General features: G+C 38.0%; 1 protein-coding gene across 3 annotated transcripts in view; it reads left to right on the top strand.

Moving 5' to 3' along the window:
* The window catches only part of LOC125780657 (selection and upkeep of intraepithelial T-cells protein 5-like), a 472,342-nt gene that overhangs the window by 190,177 nt on the left and 255,414 nt on the right, over nucleotides 1–26,751 (top strand). For all 3 annotated transcript variants that reach the window (XM_049463186.1, XM_049463185.1, XM_049463184.1), the window contains exons 8-9: nucleotides 1,461–1,656; nucleotides 8,572–8,745. In XM_049463186.1, the coding sequence (XP_049319143.1) occupies nucleotides 1,461–1,656; nucleotides 8,572–8,745 (370 nt within the window). The remainder of the gene's footprint in view (nucleotides 1–1,460; nucleotides 1,657–8,571; nucleotides 8,746–26,751) is intronic.

Genomic DNA, 26,751 nt, shown 5'->3' with positions numbered 1-26,751 from the left:
TACTATTACTTTGTAGATACAAGCGCAGCTGGTTTAACACTATTTTTTCTAGGATTTTGGCTATAAAGGAAAGATTGGAAATTGGTCTATAATTAGAAAGCTCGCGGGGGTCCAGATTTGGCTTTTTGATAATGGGCTCAATGACCGCCAATTTAAGAGAATTGCGTACGTAGCCCATGCTAAGAGATGAATTTACTATTTCTAGTAATGATTTTCCCACCTTTGGGAGTGCCTGATTAAATAACTGTGTGGGTACTGGATCTAATATACATGAGGTTGATTTTGATGAGTTAATTACACTAAGTAAATCTTTTTCTGTAACCGGGCTGAAACACTCTAGGTGTGCCTCAGAGCTGAAGCAGCATTCATTAATATCTATAGGTAAATTTTGGGAGTGATACTGAATTTTTTGTCTAATGCTACTAACTTTATCATCAAAGAACTTCATGAAATCATTACTATTAATGTTGGCAGGGATAACGGAGCTAGTTTATTTTTGACTGCCGGTTTAGCCACAGTAGTGAAAAGGAATCTAGGATTGTCTCTGTTTTTCTCAATAAGCGATGAAATATACTGGGATTTTGTTTTAATTAGGGCTTTTTTGTAGTCTGTGAGACTATGCTGCCATGCTAGCCGGAAACATTCCAGTTTTGTGTGTTGCCATTTACGTTCAAAGTTACGAGTGGTTTGTTTTAGTGTACGTGTGTGGTCATTATACCACGGTGCTAGCTTTTTATCCCTGATTTGTTTTATTTTTGTCGGCGCTACGCGGTCCAGGTTAGAGCGGTGTGTGAACAGTTTGGATATTGATGCTCTAATAAAGCTGTTATTAGTGCCGAAACTGTGAGTTGTATTATTGCCAAGTCTGGGGTTTTGTGAGGCACCTGGGCTGGTAGCATAGAGAAGTTAGGACAGTGGTTTATGCTGCCATTGTTCAGAGTGTGTTCCTCTGTGTTAATTAGAGGACGGATATGTTTATTTTTTTGTGTTATATTTGCTATTGGAAGTCAGACTCTCTGTATAGATCTAATATTTCATATTTGATGGGAAGTTGTAAAACCCTGCAACTCCATCTTAAAATACATTACCATTAATATGTCCACAGCTGAAGACAGGCTACAGGAACTACAACCATAGGTTTATCAACGGCTCCAGAAGCCTTGATTTCTTTCTTGTTGATAATTGTCTACATGTTTCCTAGTAAATTGTATTATATTTCATATTATTGTTTTACTTTTTCGCCAATTTTACAATGCCTTTCATCATTTTTTATGATATAAAAAAATTATTCTCTAAATAGTTAATAATGTTAATTTTAAATCAGTAGTATGTTTTCCATGAAACAGTAATTAATAAATCCAAAAGAATGTATAAATATAGAAAACATTATATTTAATTTGAATAGATTTATCTATGTCTGTTCCATGAATAACTGGATTATTATTCTGTTGTGTTTGCAGTCAAATTATTACTGAACTCAGACGGAGACGGTCGTCTCCAACACCACAACCTCTCTCAGCGTCAGTGGGATCATGTGGAGGAAACTTTACTGAAGTCTAAAGAGGATCTGGAAGAGTTTAATCTGAGAAAGTTTGACCCATCAGATAGAGGAGTTGAGAAGCTGAAGAAAGTGATTGCATCATCCAAAAAAGCTGTGTGAGTATTTTATATTCAGAATATGCTGCTGCATTGTGTGTGTTGTGTGTGTGTGTGTGTGTAGCCCCTATCACGTGTGACATTTTATGATCATTAAACAGGAATCCCAGTAAAACTGATACAATACCTGGGAATTTGGCTCCTGTATGAACAGAAGGTTCTAGATAACAGATTTTACAGTTTATTATTATTATTGCATGAAACTTTATGGATATGAGCTAGAATAACAGCTATATACAACAGCTGGATTACTATTAGGAGAAAAAAAGGCCTATAAATTATAATCACTGAGTAGAAAAATATATTATCAAAACGATTCAATATTTTTTTACAATCCTATCTGGCCTGTCTAATATTTAAATTTAAATATAAATGTAAACAATTTTTATAAGTACATAATATAATATAATATAGTATAATATAATATAATATAATATAATATAATATAATATATAATTATCTAATAATAATAATAATAATAATAATAATAATAGTTTATAGAAAAATGGCGATAAAACAAGCTTTCTTGTTTGCAGGTTTTTTTTTGTAATGGAAGTTTTTTATTGCACACTTCCTTCATACACTTTACAACAAATACAGGGCAAATCACCAGGTACATAAAAAAAGGGCAAGGGCATAAGTGTATTTGTCAGCATATCCATAGAGTCAAATGTGACAAAGAAAATAATAAAATTATAAGTGAATATAAAAGTAAATTATGCAGTTAATGCCTTGTCCCGACGTTCCAGCTAACATCTTTTCATAAGAAGCAGTTTCTGTCATTAAATTAAACCATTCCTTTAACTCTGGTACCTTAGTTAATTTCCAATGTTTTTAAATTATTCTTGATGCGCTAATTAAACCTGTAATCAAGATTTCAAATTCAACCTTACTTGCATCTCTAACCGAATCTCTATTGCCTAGTAAGCATAACTGTGGGCAGACTGGTAGATTTTACTCCATCCAGTTACTCAGCACTTTTTAACACTCCTTTCCAGAACAATTGTAACAAAGCACATTCCCATATACAGTAAAAAATGTGCCCCTCTCTTTTTGACATCTCCAACAGCAGTCATTGTTTATAAGACCTATTCTATATATTTGGCATGGTGTCCAATAATATCTATGTAATATTTTATATTGGACAAGTTTACTCCTGGACTCCCTAACATATCTTCCTGAATTTGACCAAATTTCACTTTCTATTTCAGACCCGAAATCTCTTTGCCAAAGTATTTTTATACTGTTTTCATTATCTCTTCTTGCTTTTATTGCCATTCTATAAAACACAGATGCTTTCTGATTTTCTTTGGGTAAATGCAAATAATCTAGTAAATAATGCAAGGTTACACTTTTATGTTTGGTTATCATACTGCTCTGCAACTGTACGTATTTCCAGAAAATCCCTTTGCTTTCTAGGTTATATATTTCTAGTATTTCCTTATATGACATGAATATTCCACCCTTAAATATATATCTGTTATTGTCCGTAAACCTGCATTAAGACAGTGTTTCCAGTATACAGCCTGTTTTCCTATCTTAATCTCTGGATTGTTCCATAAGGAAGCATATGTCTGAGAGTATTGTGATATTTTATACGTTTTATGTACACTGTTCCACACTTCTTTGGAATGAACAATAATTTGATTTGGAGGGTCTTTCCAACATATGCGTTGTTACAAAGCCTCTAAAGGCTGAAAAGGCTCTGCTAGTTCTCGCAACCCATGCTGTCTCGTCATCTACTTTATTCCAGTGTTTAGCCAAGTTACTAATCTCAAATGCAAATTTGTACAACTTTACGTCTGGCAAAGCCAGACCGCCTTCTTCTCTAGAAGCATATAATTTCTTTTATATTTAACCAGGTCAGATGCAGTAGTCTCCTCAGATTGTCTGTTTAGGAGCGGTTCTTAACAAAGACTACCTGATCTGAACTAACTATGGACAGTAATCTGTCCTCCAACAGTGTGGCTCAAATCTTTGAATTTTCAGAATCAGAATTTTGGACTACAAAACTACATGTATTAAGATAATTTGCTTGTAATTTACAGGGTTTCTTTGGGGCCCACCTTTTTTGTGTATTACTGATATTAGCGCTTCATTTAAAGTTTGTGTGAGTAATCCACTGTCCGTATTGATATCTATGAAGGCTTTATAGTATTCTACTGGAATCCCGTCTGCTCCCGGTGACTTCTGTGCTTTCATTGATAAAATGGCCCTGCGTACTTCATCTTGTGTTATTGGGGCATAGAGCACTTCCACCTGTTCCATCGTTATCTTTGGAAGATTTATGTTTTCTAGGTATGTATTAATTTCATTAGAGGTCACTTTAGAGGTGAAACTATTTAAGTCTGAGTAAAACTGAAAGAAAACTTCATTTATTTCTTCAGAGGAGTAAACTAGACTTTTTGATGTTTCAATTGCTGGTATGATATGGGATGAATCTTGTCTCTTTAACTGCTGCGTATGAAGTTTCCTTTCTTTTTCCCCCACTTTCCTAATAATTTGTTTTTAATCTTTTTTATTAATGATTTATTCTGCCTTCCTATGATACATTTCATTAAGCTCAGATTTAAACTTCTCATGCAATATATTATTTGAGTACTGTCTTATAAGCTCTTTTTCTAATTTAGAAATGTCTATCTCCAGCTTTTTTATTCTAGCATTCTAGTTTGTTTTTTGTGTCTGGAGAGGTGGGCAATGATCTTTCTCCTAATACATGCTTTGGAGCATTCCCAGACTATTGAAATGTTTGTGTTTCCTATGTTAAGTTTGAAAAATATCATCTGCTAGTGATAAACTTTCATCTTTTAAGACAGATTAGATCTTTTAGATCTACATTAAGTTGAACCGGTGCATGGTCTGAAAGAGAAATCACCCCAATTTTACAGTCTATGACCCTGTCAACCATGGAATTATATATTAGGAAATAATCCAGTCTAGAGAATGATTTATGGAAGTTTCAGAAAAATGTATATTCTCTCTTTTTTCTGTTTATTAATCTCCAAATATCTACTGAACCCCAGTCTTTTGTTAATTTGTGAATGATAACTATCTCTAGGATACAATGATCCGTCATTGTATCCATCATTAGTGTCCATCATTTGATTAAAATGACCTGCAAGTATCATTTTTCCACTAACCTCTCCCAACATCTTATGGACATCATGAAAGAAAACGGACTCCATCTTATTGGGTGCATAAATATTGCACAGGACCAATCTAACTCCATACTTCAGTACATATAATTCTGGCCAAGTTGTCCTTTAACACCTTAACCAAAACCAAGTTTAGATTTTAATTTATGAGTATCATCACCCCGTGTTGTTTGGATGTGAATTAACTATGATAAGAGCGGGCACACTACGAGAGCAAACAGGAACTGAAGCTACACCAGACTGCGCTTTTACTCCATTTTAACTGCAGCTACGCTGTAAGAGCAACAGCAAACGCGCTTTTCAGAGCGCTTTTTCGGACAAGGCTGAGCGATTCTCACTTGAGCAGGGCGTGGCAAACCCCCTCATTCACACATTCTCTGTCTACACACCTCAGGGGCGTTACTCACGCTTTAAAAGACAGTCTGGTGGAGCTGATTTTCTATATATATTATTCCTTCACCCATACTTCTTGTCTCTCAGGACGAGGAGGTGGAACTGGCCTATTGCTCGCGAATGGCTTAAAATACACTCCACTATTACCTGCAAACTCATACAACTCGTTCGAGTATCATGCCATGAACTTGACATGCTACTGTCTTCTATCCCCGAGCAAGATTGCCCCATGCTCATTCTAGGGGATATGAACATCCATCATGACAGTACCAGCTTCACAGACTTCTCATCCCTCATGCAGTCTTTCGATCTGGAGCAGGTCCCCAGCCCCCCAACACATAAAGCTGGCAAACATCTAGACCTGATCTTCACTCGTAACTGTGACACCGACTCTTTAATTGTCACTCCTCTGCACCTCTCAGACCACTTCTTCATGCAACTAAACGTTCGCATTTCGAAAAAACCCACAGCTACTCCTACTATGGTCTCGTTCCGCCGAAATCTTCGAGATCTCCCAGCAGACCAGTACTCCTCGCTGGTGACTGACAATATGCCTCCACTAGGCTCATTTTCATCACTCAGTGTTAATGATGCCACTGATACTCTTTGCTCCACATTAAGCTCCTGTTTGGACGACCTCTGTCCTCAAACATCTCGAGTCATTAAACCAAGCAAACCGCAGCCATGGCTCAAAAATGACACGCTCAGGGAACTACGCTCCAAACTCAGAGCTGCTGAAAGAAAATGGCAAAAAAAAAAGCAAAACCAGACAGACCTAAAAAACTACCAACTGCTCCTGGCTTCTTTTTCAGCCAGCCTCACTGCTGCTAAAGCTGAATTTTATCACAAAAAAAACAGCTCCCTCACAGACTCCCGGAAACTATTTGCTACATTCAAAACACTACTCAACCCTCCACCTCCTCCTCAGGCTACCTGCCTTACGGCTGAAGCACTTGCCTCATTATTTACTGGGAAAGTGGCAGCTATCAGCAACCAGTTTACTGATGCGACATGTAGCAGTCCTACATCATGCTCTGCTGCCCGGTATCCATCTACCGAAGGCGTCGCTTTCTCCTCGTTCTCTCCTCTCACTGAGAACGAGACACTGGCTCTCCTAACGCGTAGCCGTCCTACTACGTGTCCACTTGACCCGATTCCTTCAGACCTTCTGCAAACCATTGCACCTGCAATCATTCTGGCTATTACTCACACGATCAATGCCTCTTTAACATCTGGTGTGTTCCCGACTGCTTCTAAACAAGCACAGGTCACACCACTGCTTAAAAAGCCTTCTCTCAACCCCGCACAGGTTGATAACTACAGACCGGTCTCACTACTGCCTTTTCTTTCTAAAACATTAGAAAGAGCAGCTCTCAATCAAGTCTCTGGCTTCCTCACCCAAAATGACCTCCTGGACCAGAACCAATCTGGTTTCAAGAAAGGGCACTCTACTGAGACGGCTCTGTTGTCTGTGACGGAAGCGTTAAAAACTCCTAGAGCTGCAGGACAGTCCTCAGTGCTCATTCTGCTGGACCTCTCGGCTGCTTTCGACACAGTCAACCATGACTTCCTCCTAACTATACTCTCAAACATGGGGATCTCAGACAATGTGCTGTCATGGTTCAGATTGTACCTCACTGGGCGCTCGTTCAGGGTGTCATGGCAAGAATGGCTGTCCTTAGCCCACTCGTTATCCACTAGGGTTCCCCAGGGTTCGGTACTGGGACCTCTTCTCTTCTCAATATACACCACCTCTCTAGGTCGGGTTATCTGCTCACATGGTTTTTCCTACCACTGCTTTGCTGACGACACTCAGCTATACCTGTCGTTCTCACCCGATGATCACTCAATCTCTGCATGAATATCACAGTGTCTCTCAGACATATCCGCATGGATGAAGGAACATCACCTCCAACTAAACCTCTCAAAGACTGAACTTCTGGTCATACCAGCAAAACCTTCTATTCAACACAACTTTGCCATAACCATCGACTCGCTCTCTCTCTCACCAACAAAGGTTGCTAGGAACCTGGGTGTCATGGTTGATGACCAGCTTCTCTTCACGCACCATGTGGCCTCAGTTGCTCGATCCTGCCACTTTGCGCTTTACAACATCGGAAAAATTCGACCGTTTCTGACGCAACAGGCCACCCAACTCCTGGTACAAGCTGTGGTAATCTCACGCCTCGACTACTGCAATGCCGTACTAACTGGCCTCCCGGCCTGTGTAGTAAAACCACTCCAGATGATCCAGAACACAGCAGCACGCCTGGTCTTCAACCAGCCAAAACGGGCACATGTCACTCCGCTGCTCATTGAGCTCCACTGGCTACCGGTTGCTGCTCGTATCAAATTCAAAGCGCTTACAATCGCCTACAAGGTGATGACAGAACAGGCTCCTTCCTACCTGCACTCACTCCTGAAGGCTTACGCTACCTCCCGGCCGCTGCGCTCCTCCAATGAACGCTCTGCTCTGCCAAACACTCACACAAAGCAATCCAGACTGTTCTCATACAGAGTTCCACAATGGTGGAACAAACTACCTTCCACTACCAGATCAGGAGAATCTCTCGCTATCTTTAAGAAACTCCTGAAGACAGAGCTCTTCAAAGAGCACTTACTCTCCTAACACCTCTAACAAACTAACTAATTCTAACCTCATCTCCTTCTTCCTCTTCTCTACTCCTCTATCCCATTATTTCCCTCTGACCTCCTTAAGGCCCTATCTAAAGATGTTTTATTTTTAACTTCTATTATTTTTGTACTTAACCTCTTCTATTATTTGCACTTCAATATTGTAAGTCGCTTTGGACAAAAGCGTCTGCCAAATGTAATGTAATGTAATGTAATGTAATGTAACTATGAAAAACCTGTCCTGCCCAATCTCTCCTCTTGTTTGCAGTTTTTAAAACAACAAAGCAGCAGTTACAAATTTAAAAAGAAAAATAAATAGTAAGTGCGTTAAAACAGTTAAATATATAAAATACAAAAAATAATTTTTAGTGCTTTACATGAACAATTGGGGGGGTCGTCATATTATGAAGGTTTCATTATTATTAGAAATCTTTACCGAAAAAGCAAATATCATGTTTTAATGTACTGAAACACAGTTTAAAATCTGTAAATCTGAAACATCAAAAGGTGGAACCAAACGTGGTAAAATAATTCATTTGCGAATAAAACAAATGAGTTAACAGCAATACATACATATTGTTCGTATATTTTTTGGGGCTATTTTTAAGTTTAAGAGAACAATACACGCGTCAATAACCAAAGAATCACAATCCCCCCTTCCCCCTCTCCCACCACCCTGGGTGTTGGCTTTGTTTATTATCACTATTCTGATGTATCTTTATTTCTGTTCCAGGCTGAAGCAGTTCAATCTTACAGAAAAAAGCTGTGAGGTTCTGGCCTCAGTACTCAAATCAGAGAACTCGCTGACAGACCTGGACCTGAGTTTAAATAAACTGATTCAGGATTCTGGAGTGAAGAAGCTCTGTGAGGGACTGAAGAATTCACACTGTAAACTGCAGAATCTGAGGTGAGGGCATGACTTTCTCTTTCAACTTGATCACAAATAAGTTTAGTTAGTTTTGTGTCTCAGTGTGTGTCCAGTGTTCAGATTTCTGTTTAATTAGTAACATGAAATATAAAGACAGCACAATGTGTATCCGAAGGAAGGAAACATTTATGGAAAATGAAAAATGAAAAAGATTTTTATCCAGTTTAGACTCAAGGAAAAAGTTTCCCCTTCAGTCACAAAACATTGGATCACTGCAAAACTTTCATTTTACATCAGTGTTTTTTTTTTCCTAGAGACACACTGTGTTCATTTAAGAACATCATTACTTACTGTATAATGTGTATTATAACACCAACAGTCTGTCAGGTTAAACTTTTAATTATCAATTAGTATATAGAAATGTGTATAAATATAAAACCACAAACTACACAATCTACATTCTCTTCACTCTCAAACACATATACTCTGTAAATTCCTCCATCAGAATTGTTACTGTTCTGTAATTGGCTCTGTCATGTGATTTGTATATTCTGCAGTGTTTTATGATCTCAGCTGTTTATTCTTCCCCTGAATAGTTTCTTTTCAGTTTTAGCCAACAGAAGTGATGCAATTAGTCCTTAGATGTTTTTGGCCTTAGGTATCAAAAAAGGGATTTATCCTAAAATTATAATATATTCAAGTGTCCCAGAACATTTTGACCATCCATTTAAAACATGGTTGATTTATTGCTCTCTGTGCTGCAAAACAGCTGCAGACCACCAAGACATTGAGTCTTTGGAACCTCTACAGGTGCTTGATTGGGTTAAAATCTGGTGAACGATAATGGTAACATCCGGAACACTATGTTGTGTTCCTCAAACATTGTGTTATCCTGCTAAAAGAGCACACTGCCATCCACTCTTTACCAGAGCATTACACTCTATCATATTTTTCAATAGCTGTTTTCCTCATGTATCAGTGAATCCTGGGTGTTCTTGTCTGCAGTTTGTGGTTTGTCTCAGTTTAAATTACTGTATAAGCCTTGCTGTTTCAGAAATACACTGACCCAGTAGTCTGAACAGTGTTTCAGGTGTTTATGATGATCATTTCTTCACATCCAACATGCTGACGAGAACTGAACGATTAGTAACTGTATAACAGAGATCCCAGACCTTCACATGCAGCACAACTGATAGTGATCATAATGTCTTGACTGTTTACTAAATACTAGCAGTTAAATAACTGAGTGGGTTATGCCCATAGTGTTTTTAGTTTTTAGTTGTTTTTTGTTGTTGTTGTTGTTTTTTTCATTTATTTGGTAATTCTAATATTTTTCATTAATCATGAGTTTGTCAGTAGTTCCCAAATAAAAGTTAGTTAACTGTAAAGCTGCAGTATAATGCTAATCCTCTAAAGAATGTGCATTTTACTATGAACACCTGATACAATGCAAATTTAGAGCTAGCTACAGAACAAGCTAAATCTGTGTTCATAACTAACAAAACTTAATTAATTACAAAACGATTCTATTGGGGGGGCACACATTTATCAGCTGTATATGCACAGAATGTTCACTGTGTGGAGGAACATCATGTTTAGTTTCAGTCTAAAAAAATAATGAAATACTGCTTGAGCATTCTGATTCTTCAGAAATCCAGCATTATCTTAGGAAAAGAGGACATTTTATTTCAATCCTTCACTTAAGCCCAATGTAGACTTCTACGTTGAACCTACGCTGTAGCCTATGCATTTCCAGCTATGCAGCGGAGTGTGTTTATAATTTTGCACGCACATATCAGTGGCTCTGCGTTGCTCTGCAGTTTTAACTGAGATGGCGGGAATGTGTGGGCAGGATCGCAAGGCCTGGCAGACCAATCACAGCTGCAGCTGTCCTCCTTCAGAGCTGGAGGAGGAAGAACCCCTGTGAGGATTAAGGCTCACATATAAGGGGGGATCATCCTACCACTGGTTAAACAGCTTTTAAAGGTCTCATTCTACTAAAATCCATTCTCTCTGAGTTGTATATACATGCTGCATATAAAACTGTTCTTCAGCCTCCCTTGTCTGCAGTAGCTGGTAAAAAAAATCCTCAGAAATACATGTTGATCAGAGAGACGTTAGGGTGTCTACTTCAACCATTGAATTTGTGGCCTCACTCACCTCAGCTCAGGACCACCCACAGGAGCTAACATGTATTTTTCTGTTTACTGCTCTGTTTTTCAGTGCTAGTTAGCTACCTTGTGTAAGTAACTCTAGATTTACACTAGGGAAGCATGGTTTGACAAGGTAGCTCAATTTGACAGAACACCGGTCGAAGCAGGTGTCGTTCGGGTCAGATTGTATGATATAAAGGGGGGCAGGTAGGCGTTCTCTGCTGCAGTGCTGTTAGCCAATCAGAGGTGATATATTTGCATGTGTAAGCAAGATCCCAAAACTTTATTTAAAGACCACTATTTCAGTGATCTAAAGCAGGGCTAAATGTAAACACCTGAGCACTTATTTTCACAAAAACATGGCATTCATTCATACTAGAGACCACAACTAGACTGTTTAAAATGAGTTTAAAAATGGTGTAATGAGACCTTTAAATGAATTTGAAAAAGTCTTTATACATCCATAGAGGTCTAATTTATAATATCAGGTGTTTAGCAGCACCAGCAGTGGAAGCAGTTTGAGTTCATATAAATTTGGATGTAATCTGTAGGGGAGAGTGAGGAGTTTGTCCGAGGCAGGTGGCAAAACTAGATGATGGGCAGCTGATCTGTGGAGGGTGATGGATGGGGAAGGCTGACTTCCAGAAACTTCCATCAGTATAACCAGACAGGGGACAGTAGAACCTGACGGTCAACATTCGTCGGTATTGGGCTTAACACAACATCAAAATGATCAGTTTCTCTGATTTTTCTATTTATAGGTATATATTTAAGTAAAATGAGCATTGTCGTTTTATTCTATAAACCACTGACAACATTTCTCCCAAGTTACCAATAAAATGTTTTTATTTATAGCATTTATTTGCAGAAAATGTGAAATGGTCAAAATACTGAAAAAGGTACAGAGCTTTCAAACCTTAAATAATGCAAAGAATACAAGTTTATATTTATTTAGAAACAACAATGCTAATGTTTTAAGAGTTAAAAAAAAACAATATTTGGTGGAATTATTCTGATTTTTTATCACAGCTATTATACATCTTGGCATGCTCTCCAAAAGTCTTTCACACTGCTTTGGGTGACATTATTCCACTCCTGGCACAAAAACTTAAGCAGTTCAGCTTTGATTGATGGCTTGTCACCAACATCTTACATGATTACATTCAGAGGTTTTTCAATTGGGTTGAGGTCTGGAGATTGACCGTCAACTTATTTAAATGTCACTCAGCAACCGCAGGATGACATCAAGAGACCTATAAAAAGAATGGCAAATGGCAGCTGGGGTGAAGTGCATGGAAATAACAGTTTAAAACAATCTCTTAGTGGCAGGACTCAAGCTAGAAAAAGTTAATTTTTCAGTGAGAATCAAAGAAGAGCCAGGCTGACTTTTGCAAAAGATCATAAGAATTGGACTATAGAGGAATAGAGGAAGATCATTTTCTCTGACGAGTCCAATTTTTTAGCTTTGCTCAGCACCTGCCATCAAATGTTTAGATGGAGACCTGCAGATGTGTACTTACACTCACTGTGAAATTTGATGGAGGATCGGTGATGATCTGGGGATGCTTCAGGAAGGAAACTGAAATTGAGCAGTTTGCTCTTTGCGAATGAGTCATGAATCAAGCCGAATACAAGCTTATCCCGGAAGAAAACTTGCTTCCTTCTGCTCTGTCAATGTGTTCCCCAACTCTGAGGACTGTTTTTTTTCCCAGCAGGACAATGCTCCATTCCACACAGCTAGATCAATTAAGGTGTATAACTAATATACATTTTATACAGACTATTAATAATAAATAAAAGGCTATGATAAGCCAGCCATATGTGGATGGGTGGACATCAAAAGTTTGTCAAGGAAAAGGTGTAGTTAGACCAGGACGAGGGAGAAGAAGAGTTGGGTCAGGATAAGGGAGAGGAACAAAGATGAACAAAATGATTTACATTCATTACTCAGGTAGAAGTATAGATAGTAGGGTTTAAAACACTTCTGTAGAAGTTAACAGATCAATTCAAGCTTTTTACTCAAGTAAAAGTGAAAAAGTACTGCTTTCAAAACTATTTAAAGTGTAAAAGTAATGGAAGGGAAAAGCTTAGACCGCGCCACAGGAGCCTATAGTGCACCACCCCCGCCCCAAAACACATGTTTTCAAAAGCCATAATGACTGAAATGTTATTAAAATGTTAATGTTAATAGATTTGGGATGCACTAGGCTCCCTGTTTCAGCTGCATATCTGTCCATTGAAAATGAATGTATTTTAAAAAACTACAAATATATTTTAAAGAAGCTTAATTGGGACATTTCGAGTACTCTGTACGGATCATCTTCATACTAGGCTACATGCGTCTGCTGTTCTTACTGGAGTGTGGGGTGTGTGATGTTATGTGTGCAGGTTTGATGGATCACGTATAAACCAATAGGCTGTGAGAATGGTATATGTTTAAACTTCTCATCCAACCACAATCAGATCCCACTCTATCCGGAGAGATTGGAGAGAATTATCTGGGTATGTTTTTTTCTTGTGAACAATGAGAAGCCGAAATGAGAACAAGCTGAAATGAAATAGGAGTAATTAGGCTATTTTTAAAATGTAAGGAGTAACAAATACTTTAAATTGTGTGGAAATTTAAGGAGTAGAAGTAAAAAGTTTGTGCAATAATTATCCAGTAAAGTATAGTTAACCAAAATAACCACTGCACACAATTTTCATAAAGAAAATATTTAGAATATCTCTGGTTTTCACAAGGAAAACACTGTTATTCAAAACTTTAAAGTTAATTATTAAACTATGCACACTGACTCTCACATGGACAAACACCTGTCACACAGATTTACAATCTGTTGGATGCTACAGTGTACCTGCTCAAATTTAGCTATCAGTGCTTTAACAGGAAAGGGAACCAGGTGAGCTCAGCAATTAGATCAGGTCCACTGTAGCATCTATCATCCGGACTTGACAATAGGTAAGAAATCTACCTAATATTAGAATGGAGGTTATGGAAAAGTTTTATGTGCAGCATGCATGTACAACTCAGAGAGACCTGTTGTATTTCACAAAGAACAAGGAAAATTATGGATTTTAGTGGAAGGAGACCTTTAAAGTTTGAGAGTGCTAATCCTAAATAGAAATGTTTTATACTTAACTGGGCGCTTTTTTGCGATCTGTAGTGAACTTGGTAACTGCGCTTTGCGCAGCTGGATTTAGGGGCGTGTCCTGTGTCTTTGGTGAGCGTGAAAAAAGCGAGAAAAAAATAGTTAAAGAAAAAAAAGGTTAATTTTATTTGGTATTTGTTTAATTTAGTTTTTTATTTTATTTTAAAAGGCTCAATGGGCGTGTTCTAATTCTCTTAATTATCTATGGGTGTGTTTTAAGTGTAACGTGAAATAAACCAATCAGTGTGTCTGTAGTCATTGCCTTTAAGAGTCAGGTGCGCGCTGACATCTGTTTATTCCTATTTTAAGGGCGCATAAACTGACTGCACATCATGCTGTAAAGATACACCAGCAGCTCATATAAGGGAAGAATAATGTTATTTTAATCTTTAATCTGATTATTGTTTATGTAAACATTGGGTTTGCAACACTGAATATTAATCAAGCAATCAAAAGGATTAAAAGGGATAAATAAATAAATAAATAAAAGAAATACAAAATTTAAACCGACATGTAATATAGATTAATAAAATATGTATGTAAAAAAGAAAAAATAATTTTAAAAAGACCATAAAAAATTTACATAAAAAGTAAAGAATTTGTCTTATGAAGAACAAAATATTAATAGTAAAAGTAAAGTAAAATTAAAAGAATGATAAGAAATGATAAAATTAATATTAATAAACTAGGAACATGAGAATCAAAATATATACAGTACAGGCCAAAAGTCTGGGCACACCTTCTCATTCAATGTTTCCAAACTTTTGGCCTGTACTGTGTATAAAAAATAATTTGATAAATAAGTTAAAACATTAAATAATAGGGCGCCGAGTGGTCCAGGGGTCTAAGGTGCTGCCACTATGAGCAGGAGGTCGCCGGTTCGAACCCCAGCCATCAAGCTGCCTGCGTCAGAGGGAGCAAAATTGGCCCTGCTCCCTCTGGGTGGGTAGATGGCGCTCTCTCCCCACATCACTCCTACGGTGATGTCTGCAGCACAGGGCGTCTGTGAGCTGATGTATCAGAGCCGAGCCGCTGTGCTTTCCTCCAAGCGTGCTGGCTGCTCGGCAATGTTGCATCAGCAGCAGCTCGAAAAGAAGCGGTGGCTGACTTCACATGTATCGGAGGAAGCATGTGTTAGTCTTCACCCTCCTGGTGTGTTGAGGTATCACTAGTGATAGGGGGAGTCCTAATGAATGGGTTGGGTAATTGGTTGTGTAGATTGGGGAGAAAATGGGAAAAAATTAGAAATAAAATTATATAAAAAAAAAAAAAACATTAAATAATATAACAAAAATCTAATTTAAAACAATCACAGGTTTTTGATGCCTGGTGCACATTAGTTTTAGTTTCAAATGATTGAAACAGCTCACCAAAATCTCAACCTATCCTTTATATTTGAAAATATTTGATTAACTTTACAGTTTTATAATATTCATAGCCTTGCTCTGAATTCAGCTCCACGCTGCGAAAGAGAGAGAGGGGCGCAGCGCATTTTGTATGATTTCTCTTGATTAAATAACAGTAAATATGGTGGATATAGTGAGTTTTATATCATGGCTTTGCTGTATGAACCACATTTGATAACAGTATTTATACTGTTAATTATTCAAATGTTTTTTGTTTTTGTTTTTTAAGAAAACCAAGGCAATCCCGTGCGCTGCCGCCATGTGCCTGTGACATTTTAGAGCGCTGGGCGAGATTTTTATTAATTAATTATTATATTTTATATTTTAATAAATTTGCCTGGTGATAAGAAACGAACACTAACATATAGCTTTATATTTCTGTATATTTGTATATTATATTTCGCTGGTTAGAAAACAGGTTTATTAACAGGGTTTGGCAAGTATGAATAGTCAAAAACAGAAGGGCAGCAGTAAATAATAACATACCTAAGAGTAGTCAGACAGCAAACAGAGTTTGGTATACAGAGAATCCAGTAAGCAGGGAGCAGGCAAGAGAGTAGTCAAAGAGGAGAAATGGGTCAATAGCAGTAAATCAAACAAAACAAAAGGGATAAGGCTAAAGAGTAAATGATAGGCAAAACAAGGTCAGAAAACAGGGAATCAAAGACAGGATAGAAAGCTTTGTACAGAACTAGAAATCTAGATAAGCAATTAGGGAGTTATACCGAGGCAGTATTTATACTGGCTAGACCAGGTGGAAATGATTATCCATCAATCAATAGCTGGGTGACCTAGAACTCTTGAGAGTCACATGGTTCTCAGAGTCATTGTAGTTCTGAGGCAGAGGCTGCTGGGAAACTGAGTCTTTAGGCAGAGCGGCTTCAGGAGCATGCACATTGACAGAGTCAGGTGTGACAATATCCCACATGTTTTAAGTTTTATACAATTGACGGGCAGTACCAGACGCCAGGTTGATAACGGGATTTGTTTTTCAGATATATATATATATATATATATATATATATATATATATATATATATATATATATATATATATATATATATATATATAAGTGAATTTCAGTTAAATAATAGCGAAAAGTGAAATAAAATAAATTTATGTTCAGTGCATCTGTTAAAATTCTCAAACAGAAGAATGTCTATGTCTGCTATTTTTAGCTACATTTAATAAATCTGTGTACTGAACATAAATATAAATCTTTATAAATATCAAAAATAAATATAACTTATAATAACAGAGTTACTGTGCAGATTCTTTAAATTATGTTTTATTTTTATAGTTGATTACTGAAGGCTAGGCCAGGTGTTTTTTGCTAAAGGTAAAGAAGTGATGGTGTGTGGTATATTGAATGGGGAGTGCAGTGATCGTGATCTATCTCTGGTTGCACGGCTGACTGTTGATTTTAGAGGTGGTTTCGTGCAGCACTGTTTTCTGCCACCAAGATAGAAACACGCCAGAAATTTACCTGAACACACGTCACTTCCAGACCACCACGCCCATCAGCGTTAATATATTCTAAGAGTCCAATGCTATTTTAAGGACACGTGCGCAAGGAGTGAAAATGACTCTTGATGGGGTGTATGGTAGCCTTGCGCAGGGTGCACGATAGGGCCCTATGTTTCTTTCCATTCCAAACAAATCTGGATATTTGTCAGCTACACTCAATCCACTGACTCACAGTTAGTGTAGACTCTCGCATGAAACCATTAAACTATATGTTTTACTCAGGCTGCTTTTTAGCTAAACTATTAGGGGTTAATTTGCTTTATGCACAGAACAGGCCAAAAGTTTGAACACACCTTCTCTTTTTCAATGCGTTTTCTTTATTTTCATGACTATTTACATTGTAGATTCTCACTGAAGGCATTAAAACTATGAATGAACACATGTGGAGTTTTGTACTTAACAAAAAAAGCTGAAATAGCAAAAAAAATGATATTCTAGTTTCTTCAAAATAGCTACCATTTGCTCTGATTACTGCTTTGCACACTCTTGGCATTCTCTCAATGAGCTTCAAGAGGTGGTCATCTGAAATGGTTTTCCAACAGTCTTGAAGGAGTTCCCAGAGGTGTTTAGCACTTGTTGGCCCCTTTGCCTTCTTCACTCTGTGCTCCAGCTCACCCCAAACCATCTGGATTGGGTTCAGGTCCGGTGACTGTGGAGGTTCAGGTCATTTTTTGTTAAGTACATTAAACTCCACATGTGTTCATTCATAGTTTTGATGCCTTCAGTGAGAATCTACAATCTAAATAGTCATGAAGAAATAAAGAAAACGCATTGAATGAGAAGGTGTGTCCAAACTTGGTCTTGGCCTGTACTGTATACTATCAGCTCTTTAGTTAACATAATGCCCAAATATTTCATGGAAAGTGCTTCTTATTCAAGACCAAATAGGTGTTAGACATTGGTGCATTTCCAAGTGCATGAACTTGTGTGTTTTTTAAGGTTCAATTTATAGCTGAATAAGAACCAAATTTATTCAAGTTCAAACAAAGCTGAAAGAGAGATTTTTTTTTTCTTTAAAGAGTACCACCTTGTGCTCCTCTCCTGCAATACTGATACTCCTCATATCAGAAGATTTTCATATTGCCTGTGCTAACATAAAATAAAATCCTTAGCCACATCTTCTCTACAAATGGAAGTTCTCCATTGACCGACCATTCACTTTAATCACTTTATAGACCCTTTATACCTGGAATTTGCCTTTGTGGAGAGAGCAGGTTCTGCAGTGTGTCTAATATGCAATGATAAAATTGCATAGATAAAACGCTTAAATATAAAGCTTCACTTGTCAACACAAGCCATACTACATTTGCATCAAAATATCCTGCGGGGGACAGCAGGAAGAAAGCATGCTACGAGCTACTGTGCAGAATGCAAGCTAGTCACCAGCAACTCCCTGTTTGGACCCAACAAGGTGACTGTAATTCAGCAAGCTTAACTGGTGCTTTAGCAGTTATGAGAAACGGAAAGCCTTTCACAGATGCCAAAACATTCATGCTTGATGAATGGCCAATGAAATTTTGTCGACTTTTCGGATAAAGACAAGATAATCAAACAAATAAAAGACATGCCTCTATCAGCAAGAACTGTTCACCATAATGATGGCAAATCAAATTGAGGCAACACAAGTGAAGGACATAAATGCAGCACCATTCTTTTCTCTCACTTTGGATGAGTCAACAGACGTAAGCCATTTATCCCAGTTCAGCATGATTGCCAGGTATGCTGTCGGTGACACACTAAGGGTGCTTTCACACCTGCCTCGTTTGGTCCGGACTTTCGGACTTTTCAGTTTGGTCCGAACCAAAGTAGCAGGTGTGAAAGGTGCCGCGAACCATGGTCCGGACCAAAGGACCAGATTTTTTTGATCTTCTGAACCATGGTCCGGTTCGCCCTCAGTGTGAAAGCGCTTTTCTTGATGGTTCGAAATTTCGGACCAATTACAGGAAGCTGAGCCGTTCCTCAACAACGGCAGCAGAAGAAGAAAAATAACCAACTACTACTGACTGCAGCCTGCGGGAAGGCGGAGTTGGACGTCCATCGCGTCCAGTCCCACCCACTTTGTCCACGCCACGCCTTGCCAGTCTCACAATCTTGTAGTGTATACACAGTATTTAAGCCGGACGACGCGGCGCATTATATTTAAAGTCCGCTAACTGCCCTGTAAATTGTTTACTTCCGTTCAGAGGCGGAGCTAAGACATGATGCTGACAAAGTGGACGGGACTGGATGGCATGACGCTAACAAAGTGGGCGGAGCTGGACGCACTGGACGTCCAACTCCGCCTTCCTGCAGGCTGCAGTCAGTACACTCTCAAAATAACCGGAAAAGCAGGAAAAATGAGCCTTTCATTGAATTCGCTAAAGAAAAAAATCTACTGATGGATAAACTTATTTTGGTCGGTACTGATGGGGCTCCATGCATGGTGAAGATTCGTAGCGCTTCTTCAAGAACAGGAAAAGAGATACATATTAAGTTTTCACTGCATCCTAGATCAGGGGCGCTTTGTGCTCAGATGTGTGGTGAGCAGCTTGGTGAGGTAACGTCGCTGGACATTTGTGTGTTCAACTTCATTGTTGCCCGAGCTTTAAATGATCGGCAGTTTAAAACTGATGTATGAAGTTGGAAGTAATTATCTTGGTCTGCTTCTGCACAACAATGTGCGTTGGTTGTCAAAAGGAAAGGTGCTCAGCCATTTCGCGGCTTGTCTGAGCGAGATCCTGACTTTTCTGGAAATGAAAAACGTCGAGCATCCTGAGTTAGCTAACACTGAGTGGCTCCTGAAGTTCTACTATCTCGTGGACATGACTGAACATCTGAACCAGCTCAATGTGAAAATGTGAGGTGTTGGGAATACAGTATTATCCCTTCAACAAGCAGTGTTTGTATTTGAAAACAAGCTAAAATTCTTCATCACCAACATTGAAACGGGTTGTTTACTGCACTTTAAAACTGGGTGAGTTTAAAGATGCATCCACAGCAAGTGACTCTGCTCCACATCTTGATCTTCAGCAGCTAGCGGGCATCACATCTAATCTCCTGCAGTTATTCAAAGTACACTTTGGAGAATTTTGTGAGCGCACTCATCTTTTTAAGTTCATCACTCATCACCCAGTGGACAGAGCTGAGCTGAGTTACATCCCCGGTGTCTCCGCCAAAGATTTTGAGCTACAAGCTTCTGATCTGAAGACGTCAGACATGTGGGTGAATAAGTTCAAGTCACTGAATGAAAATTTGTAAAGACTTGCACGACAGCAAGCAGAGTTGGCGAGCAAACACAGTTGGGGAGAAATTAAAAAACTTCAACCCGCGGACCAGCTGATTGTCAAAACTTGGAACGTGCTTCCCGTCACGTACCACGCACTGCAGCGTGTGAGTATTGCTGTACTGACAATGTTTGACTCTACGTATGCACGTGAGCAGTCTTTCTCACATATAAAGAACATAAAGACAAACCTACAATTACGTTTAACGGATGGAAGCCTCAGCGCCTGCATGAAGATTAACCTCACCACGTATCAACCAGACTAAAAAGCCATCAGCAAAACCATGCAGCACCAAAGGTCGCATTAATGGTAAGAAGTAGGGGTGCAGCGGTTCTCGGTATTTTATCGAACCGTTCGGTTCGGCCTGTTCGGTTCGATACACCCAGAAGGACCGTGATATTTCGGTGCGCGCATTAACAGAGCGAACGAACGCTCTCAGTAATGCACAGCCCCACAGTGAAGCAGCACTGTAGGATAGCAGACTCGCCCACATGGGCAGGGGAGGGGCTGCTCAGCACATGCTGCTGACGAAGCACGTAAGGACACGTGTGTTTTCCACCCCACAACACCACCCCCCACCCAACCGCTGTTGAGAAGAGAAAACTCTTATTTGAGTTTGCTAATTCCCTGTTAAGAACATAAAAAGTTTTAGTTTATCCAGCTGTTTCTGTCTGGTTCTGGTCCTTATCTGGCTCACTGTTAGGTGACAAAACTTAAATGTTTTATTTGTGGTTATTAATTAGACACATTCTGTGTATTAAGTGAGGGTCAGGACTGTTTAGGACCCGGGGGAGACTTTTTTATATACTTCTCTCAGTGTGTCTCTCCAAAACCAACCAATCAGATTTTTCCTGAATTTCCCAGCAGCAAATCAGCGCTCTGATAGCAGACGCTGAAGATTTAAGTGTTAATTAAACAAAACATTCTCAGCTGCATGATCATAACGAGTGAACGCTTATAAATCCGCTGTTTGGGACTATTTTGGCTTCAGTGTTGAGTTTGATAAACAAGGTAAAAACACAGTCAGCAGATAAAGCACAGTGTGACATCAGTTTGGTATGTTCTTAAAGTATTTGACTGGCTGACAATATTTGTTGGTTGAGTTAACTGAATAATATTTATGTTTACATTTCATATTACTGAACTTTATTTAAATTTGCCTGTTTTTGATTAATAGTAAGAATAAGTGTTCCTTTTTAATAATAAATGTTGTGATTTTAATTAATCTGTGCCTTTTTTGCTGTTTAATATTGGCTCTGCAAGTGTGATTAGGAGCACCTTGTTAATTTGAAACAGAAAGGGTTAAAAGCACACTGCATGTTGGAGCTAGATAATATTAATATATATCGAAACTGAACCAATACCGTGGCCCAAGAACCGTGACATGAACCGAACTGTGGCCACACTGTACCGTTGCATCTCTAGTAAGAAGTACTTTATTCATCATTGGTTAGCAACAGCATAACAGCGTTATTATAAAGAATTCAGAGACTTATTGTTCTGTGTTGGTCTTACATAAAATGCACACATTTTATGCACAAACAATGTTAAAAACAGAAATTTCCAGCTCATAAGATCATCGCTTTTACTGCATCTAAACTAAGTAAGGCTGCATTCAGCTGTCTATTATTAATTTACTTAATTACATGCAGAGTTCTCCTTATATTATCATGCGTTTGATGCCCCTGTAGAAAACCTGTCTGATCTGGGTCTATTAAATCAGATACAAAGTTCTTCATCCGGTCCGTAATTATGGATGTAAATAGTTTATAGTTCATATTCAAGACTGAGATTAACCTTTTTGATCTGCATAATTCTGTATCTTAGCTATCAGTTAGATAAGCGCCTCCCTCCACAACGGGGGGGGAGAGCTTCTTTGAGGCTCTAAATAAAAAGAGGCAAGCAAAATTAGTGAGATCTCAGTTTTAAACATTTAATATCACTCAGCTGAATATGCATCACTTCCCAGAGTCTGATTATTTTTTAAGTGACTGATTGCATTGTCTAACTCTTCTTGTGAAATATCCTCACTTTCTTATACAAGTTTAAAAAGCATCTTTCTATATCTAGTGGGTTACTTAAAACTATTCCTGTTTGTGAGCTCCTAATCTTATAAATGGTATTTAGAGGTATTTGATGTTTCTGTAATTTCCTAGCTAGAGCCCTCTTTCGCACCAGATTCATAGTATATTCGTCTCAGAAACTTCATTTCTTTTCTAGTTCTTCTCTATGCTATTCATCAAATTTCTATGTCTACAATATTTTTTATAAATCAGTGTATCATTATTTTCTTTATGGGTTGCCCTTAGTTGCTTTAGTTCTCTTTTAAGGGTTTTATACGTGTATTATTTTATCATTTTATGAGCTGTTGTGACTGAAAATATCTTTCCCCTCAGGACTGCCTTATCAGCATCCCAATGTATAGTAGAGCTAACCTGATTTCACAGAACTGTTTAATTTCACCTTTCATCTGTTTAATGATAGTGGGGTTATTTAAAATACTATATTCAGTAGCCAAACTGATGTTCTGGGAATTGTAGTCAGTTGTAATTTAAAATATACAGCTGAGTGATCTGAAACATTTGGATCTTCTTTACTGCAGTCGTGAATTTTGTGTCTATCTTTTAAATTCATAAAGAAGTAATTCAATTATAAATAGGCTTCATGTAGAGCTGAGTAATATAGTCCCTGATCTCCCATATGTCCAATAGACCCAGATCTACTTAGATGTTATTCATTAATCTCATCTCCCTGGATTGGATCCTCTTAGTAATAGTATCCAATCTACGCTGGAGGACTAAGTTAAAATCACCTCCGCAAATTAATGTTCTCTGGCTCTCGGAAACAAGTCAATCAAAGAATTTGAAAAATTGAACATTTTGGAAAAAGGCCTTATTATTATTAAGAGGAACATGAACATTAAACAATGTTATTGGAATTTGTTCAAACATGCATTTCATTTCATACAAAAAATGTCCCTCTTTGTCATTTATTTCTCCAGTTTCTAAACATTTGCTACTGCGCTTCTGTTCTTCATGCTTTTAAAGGAAGAATAATGTGTGTTTTAGCCAAACTTTAAAAAAAAACATGTTTGATTGGGGATAAATGTGTTTCCTGCAGGAAAATTATTTGTACCTGTTCCTTTTTTAACCTCCTTAAAACCCAGTCTCTTTTATAGGATTATTCAACCCATTTATATTAAATGGGTTAAATTTAAACTACTTTTAGATCATAAGACATATCTACTTCCAGTAACAGTGCAAATTCTAGCCTGGCAGCTTCACCAAAGTAAAAACATAAAATACATTTTCTGAACAAAGGGAAATGAACAGTGACCTCCAGCTTCAGGTGGAAAGTAAGGAATTACATTTACTCACGTTACTGTAGTTGAGTAGATTTTATGAGCAATTTTTAAAGTAGTTTTGAAAATAGGTAATTTTACTTTTACTCAATTACATTTTGACACAAGTAATTTACTTCACTACATTGGAAAACTCATCGTTATTGAGTAAAAAATAAAATGCTGGAGAAAAAAAACAATTGTTTGAATAAAAAAATAAATAAATTGGCGCTGATGAGTCGGATGAGTGGATGCTCGCGTGTGGAATAACGAGGCAATAACGTCCTCAAAATGTGCCCTGCCGGTCAGAGCTTTCAGCTTTCAAAACTTCCAGCTTTCAAACCTTCAAAAAAGCATGTGGTGGTATGTTATATGTATATTCTAAATTCACTGGTTAGCTGTGGATCTACTTTATAAAGACCAGTAATCTCCGTTCATATGCAGATACACAGATTATACAATCTCCTGTATTTAGTAAAATATCCAGTAATAATCCCTTTATTAAAAAATGCACAACCTAAGCAAATTCTTTGGCAGGATTCTGCCTTCAGGGTTTTCTGAAAAACAGTGAAGGTTAATGGAGATTGGTGTTTGTTGTTATCCTGTATGTTAATTAATGTCACGTCTGGTGCTGTTAGCTCCTCTGTCCCTTCCACACCCAGCTCTAACGGAGGTTCTCAGTCTAACAACTACACTACCCAGAACGCACCACCCGCTGACATCACACACACACCTGATCACATGACACCTCCAGGAAGTCCTGAATACTGATTACTGGCACTATATAAGAGCACACCACACACACACCCACGCTGCGTATTGTAGGTTCTCCTCATTACAAAGCGTTTCTATATTTCTCAGCTATTTTCGTGTATGACCTTGCCTTTTGTTTTCTCAACGCCGATTATTGCATTTGGCTCTGCTATTGGATTTTCTGTGTTTGACCTGGACTGTGTATCACTACTGCCTCTCTATCTCTGCTGCTGGATACCTCGTGTTTGAACTCTGGACTGTTTCATGGTTATGGTATGGTTTTGTCTACGTTGCTCCTGTTATTGGTGATTACCTATTCTTCTGTACCGACCACGATCTACCTTTGTTTATTCTATATTATTCTATATTATTATTCTATTATTCTATAATAAACATTGTTTTATCAGTATCTGTACGTGTCTGCGTTCTGTACATACCATGACAATTAATCTACTAACGTGTTAAAACGCCTAAATTAATAGTATATTAAACACTGAAAGTTGTATGAAATGTTAACCGGCGATTGAGGTGAATATAACCTAAATACCTTAATGATCATGGATTACATAGATCCCTTTTAGACATTAAACAACACTGAACTAAACTGGAGACATCAAACTGCCTAGTCTAGCTAACAAGTTACTGAAAACAAGTTCTGAAAGACTTAGGGGGAGAGAGAAATGCCTCATAATGTTTGCTGTGTTTAACTTGAGCAACTGAAGGGCAACCCATAAAGAAAATAATGATCCACTGATTTATAAAAATATTGTAGACATAGAAATTTGATGAATAACATAGAGAAGAATTAGAAAAGAAATGAAGTTTCTGAGACAAATATACTATGAATCTGGTGCAAAAGCCACGAGGGCTCTAGCTAGGAAATTACAGAAACAACAAATACCTCTAAACTATAACATTACAGATTATAGTCACCTATATGAGCATAATTTTTAACAGTAAAGAAAAAAAAATGGATCATAGAAACCTATGCCACTTGTTCTTGAAAATGTTTTATGGGGTGGTCTGAACAAATTATGTGGAATAATAATTTATATATATTAATTAATAATAATTAATTTATGATTTGTTGTACAAATAATTAAAAGTAACTATGTAACTTTTACTCAAAGTAAATTTTAAATTGAGTACTTTTTTACTTTTACTCGAGTAGATTTTTAGATGGTACTTTTACTTTTACTTGAGTAGAATTTTATCAAACGAAAGGTACTTTTACAAACTGGATTCCAAAAAAGTTGGGACACTGAACAAATTGTGAATAAAAACTGAATGCAATAATGTGGAGATGGCAAATGTCAATATTTTATTCGTGATAGAACATAGATGACAGATCAAAAGTTTAATCTGAGTAAATGTTGAATCAAAATTTCACAGCGTAAACAAATCCCCAAAAAGTTGGGATAAGTAGCAATAAGTGGCTGGAAAAAGGAAATTGAGCACATAACGAAGAGCTGGAAAACCAATTAACACTAATTAGGTCAATTGACAACATGATTGGGTATAAAAAGAGCTTCTCAGAGTGTCAGTGTCTCTCAGAAGCCAAGATGGAAAGAGGGTCACCAATTCCCCCATTGTTGCACAGAAAGATGCAGCAATACCAGAATGGTGTTCCCCAGCGTAAAATAGAGAAGTTATCATCTTCAACCGTGCAGAACATCATCAAAAGATTCAGAGAATCTGGAACAATCGCTGTGCATAAGGGTCAAGGCCGTAAAACTCTACTGGATGCTCGTGATCTTAAACGTCACTGCACCTCAAACAGGAATGCCACTGTCAAGGAAATAACAGAATGGGCTCAGGAATACTTCCAGAAAGTGACAGTGTCAGTGAACACAATCCACCGAGCCATCCACCGTGTCCAGCTGAATCTCTACAGTGCAAAGAGGAAGCCATTTCTAAGCAAGCTCCACAAGCTCAGTCACGATTTGAAGTTCTTTATGGAACACTGGGACACCATGTCATCCGGACCAGAGAGGACAAGAATAACCCAAAATGTTATAAACGCTCCGTTCAGAAGCTGCATCACTGATGGTATGGGGTTGCATGAGTGCTTGTGGCTTGGGCAGATTGCATGTCTGGAAAGGCACCATTAATGCAGAGAACTATGTTCAGGTTCTAGAACAACACATGCTCCCATCTAGACGTCATCTCTTTCAGGGAAGACCCTGCATTTTTCAACAAGATAATGCCAGACCACATTCTGCAGCAATCACAACATCATGGCTACGCAGGAGAAGGATCCGGGTACTGAACCGGCCAGCCTGCAGTCCAGATCTTTCACCTATAGAGAACATTTGGAGCATCATAAAGAGGAAGGTGTGACAATTGAACAGTTAGAGGTCTGTATTGAACATGAATGGGAGAGCATTCCTATTTCTAAACTTGAGGAACTGCTCTCCTCTGTTCACAGACCTCTGTTGAGAGTTGTAAGAAGA

This window comes from Astyanax mexicanus, chromosome 13, assembly GCF_023375975.1.
Source record: "Astyanax mexicanus isolate ESR-SI-001 chromosome 13, AstMex3_surface, whole genome shotgun sequence".
NCBI lineage: Eukaryota > Metazoa > Chordata > Actinopteri > Characiformes > Acestrorhamphidae > Astyanax > Astyanax mexicanus.
The sequence above is the reverse complement of the archived record's forward strand: the minus strand, read 5'-3'. Positions and strand labels throughout refer to the sequence as shown.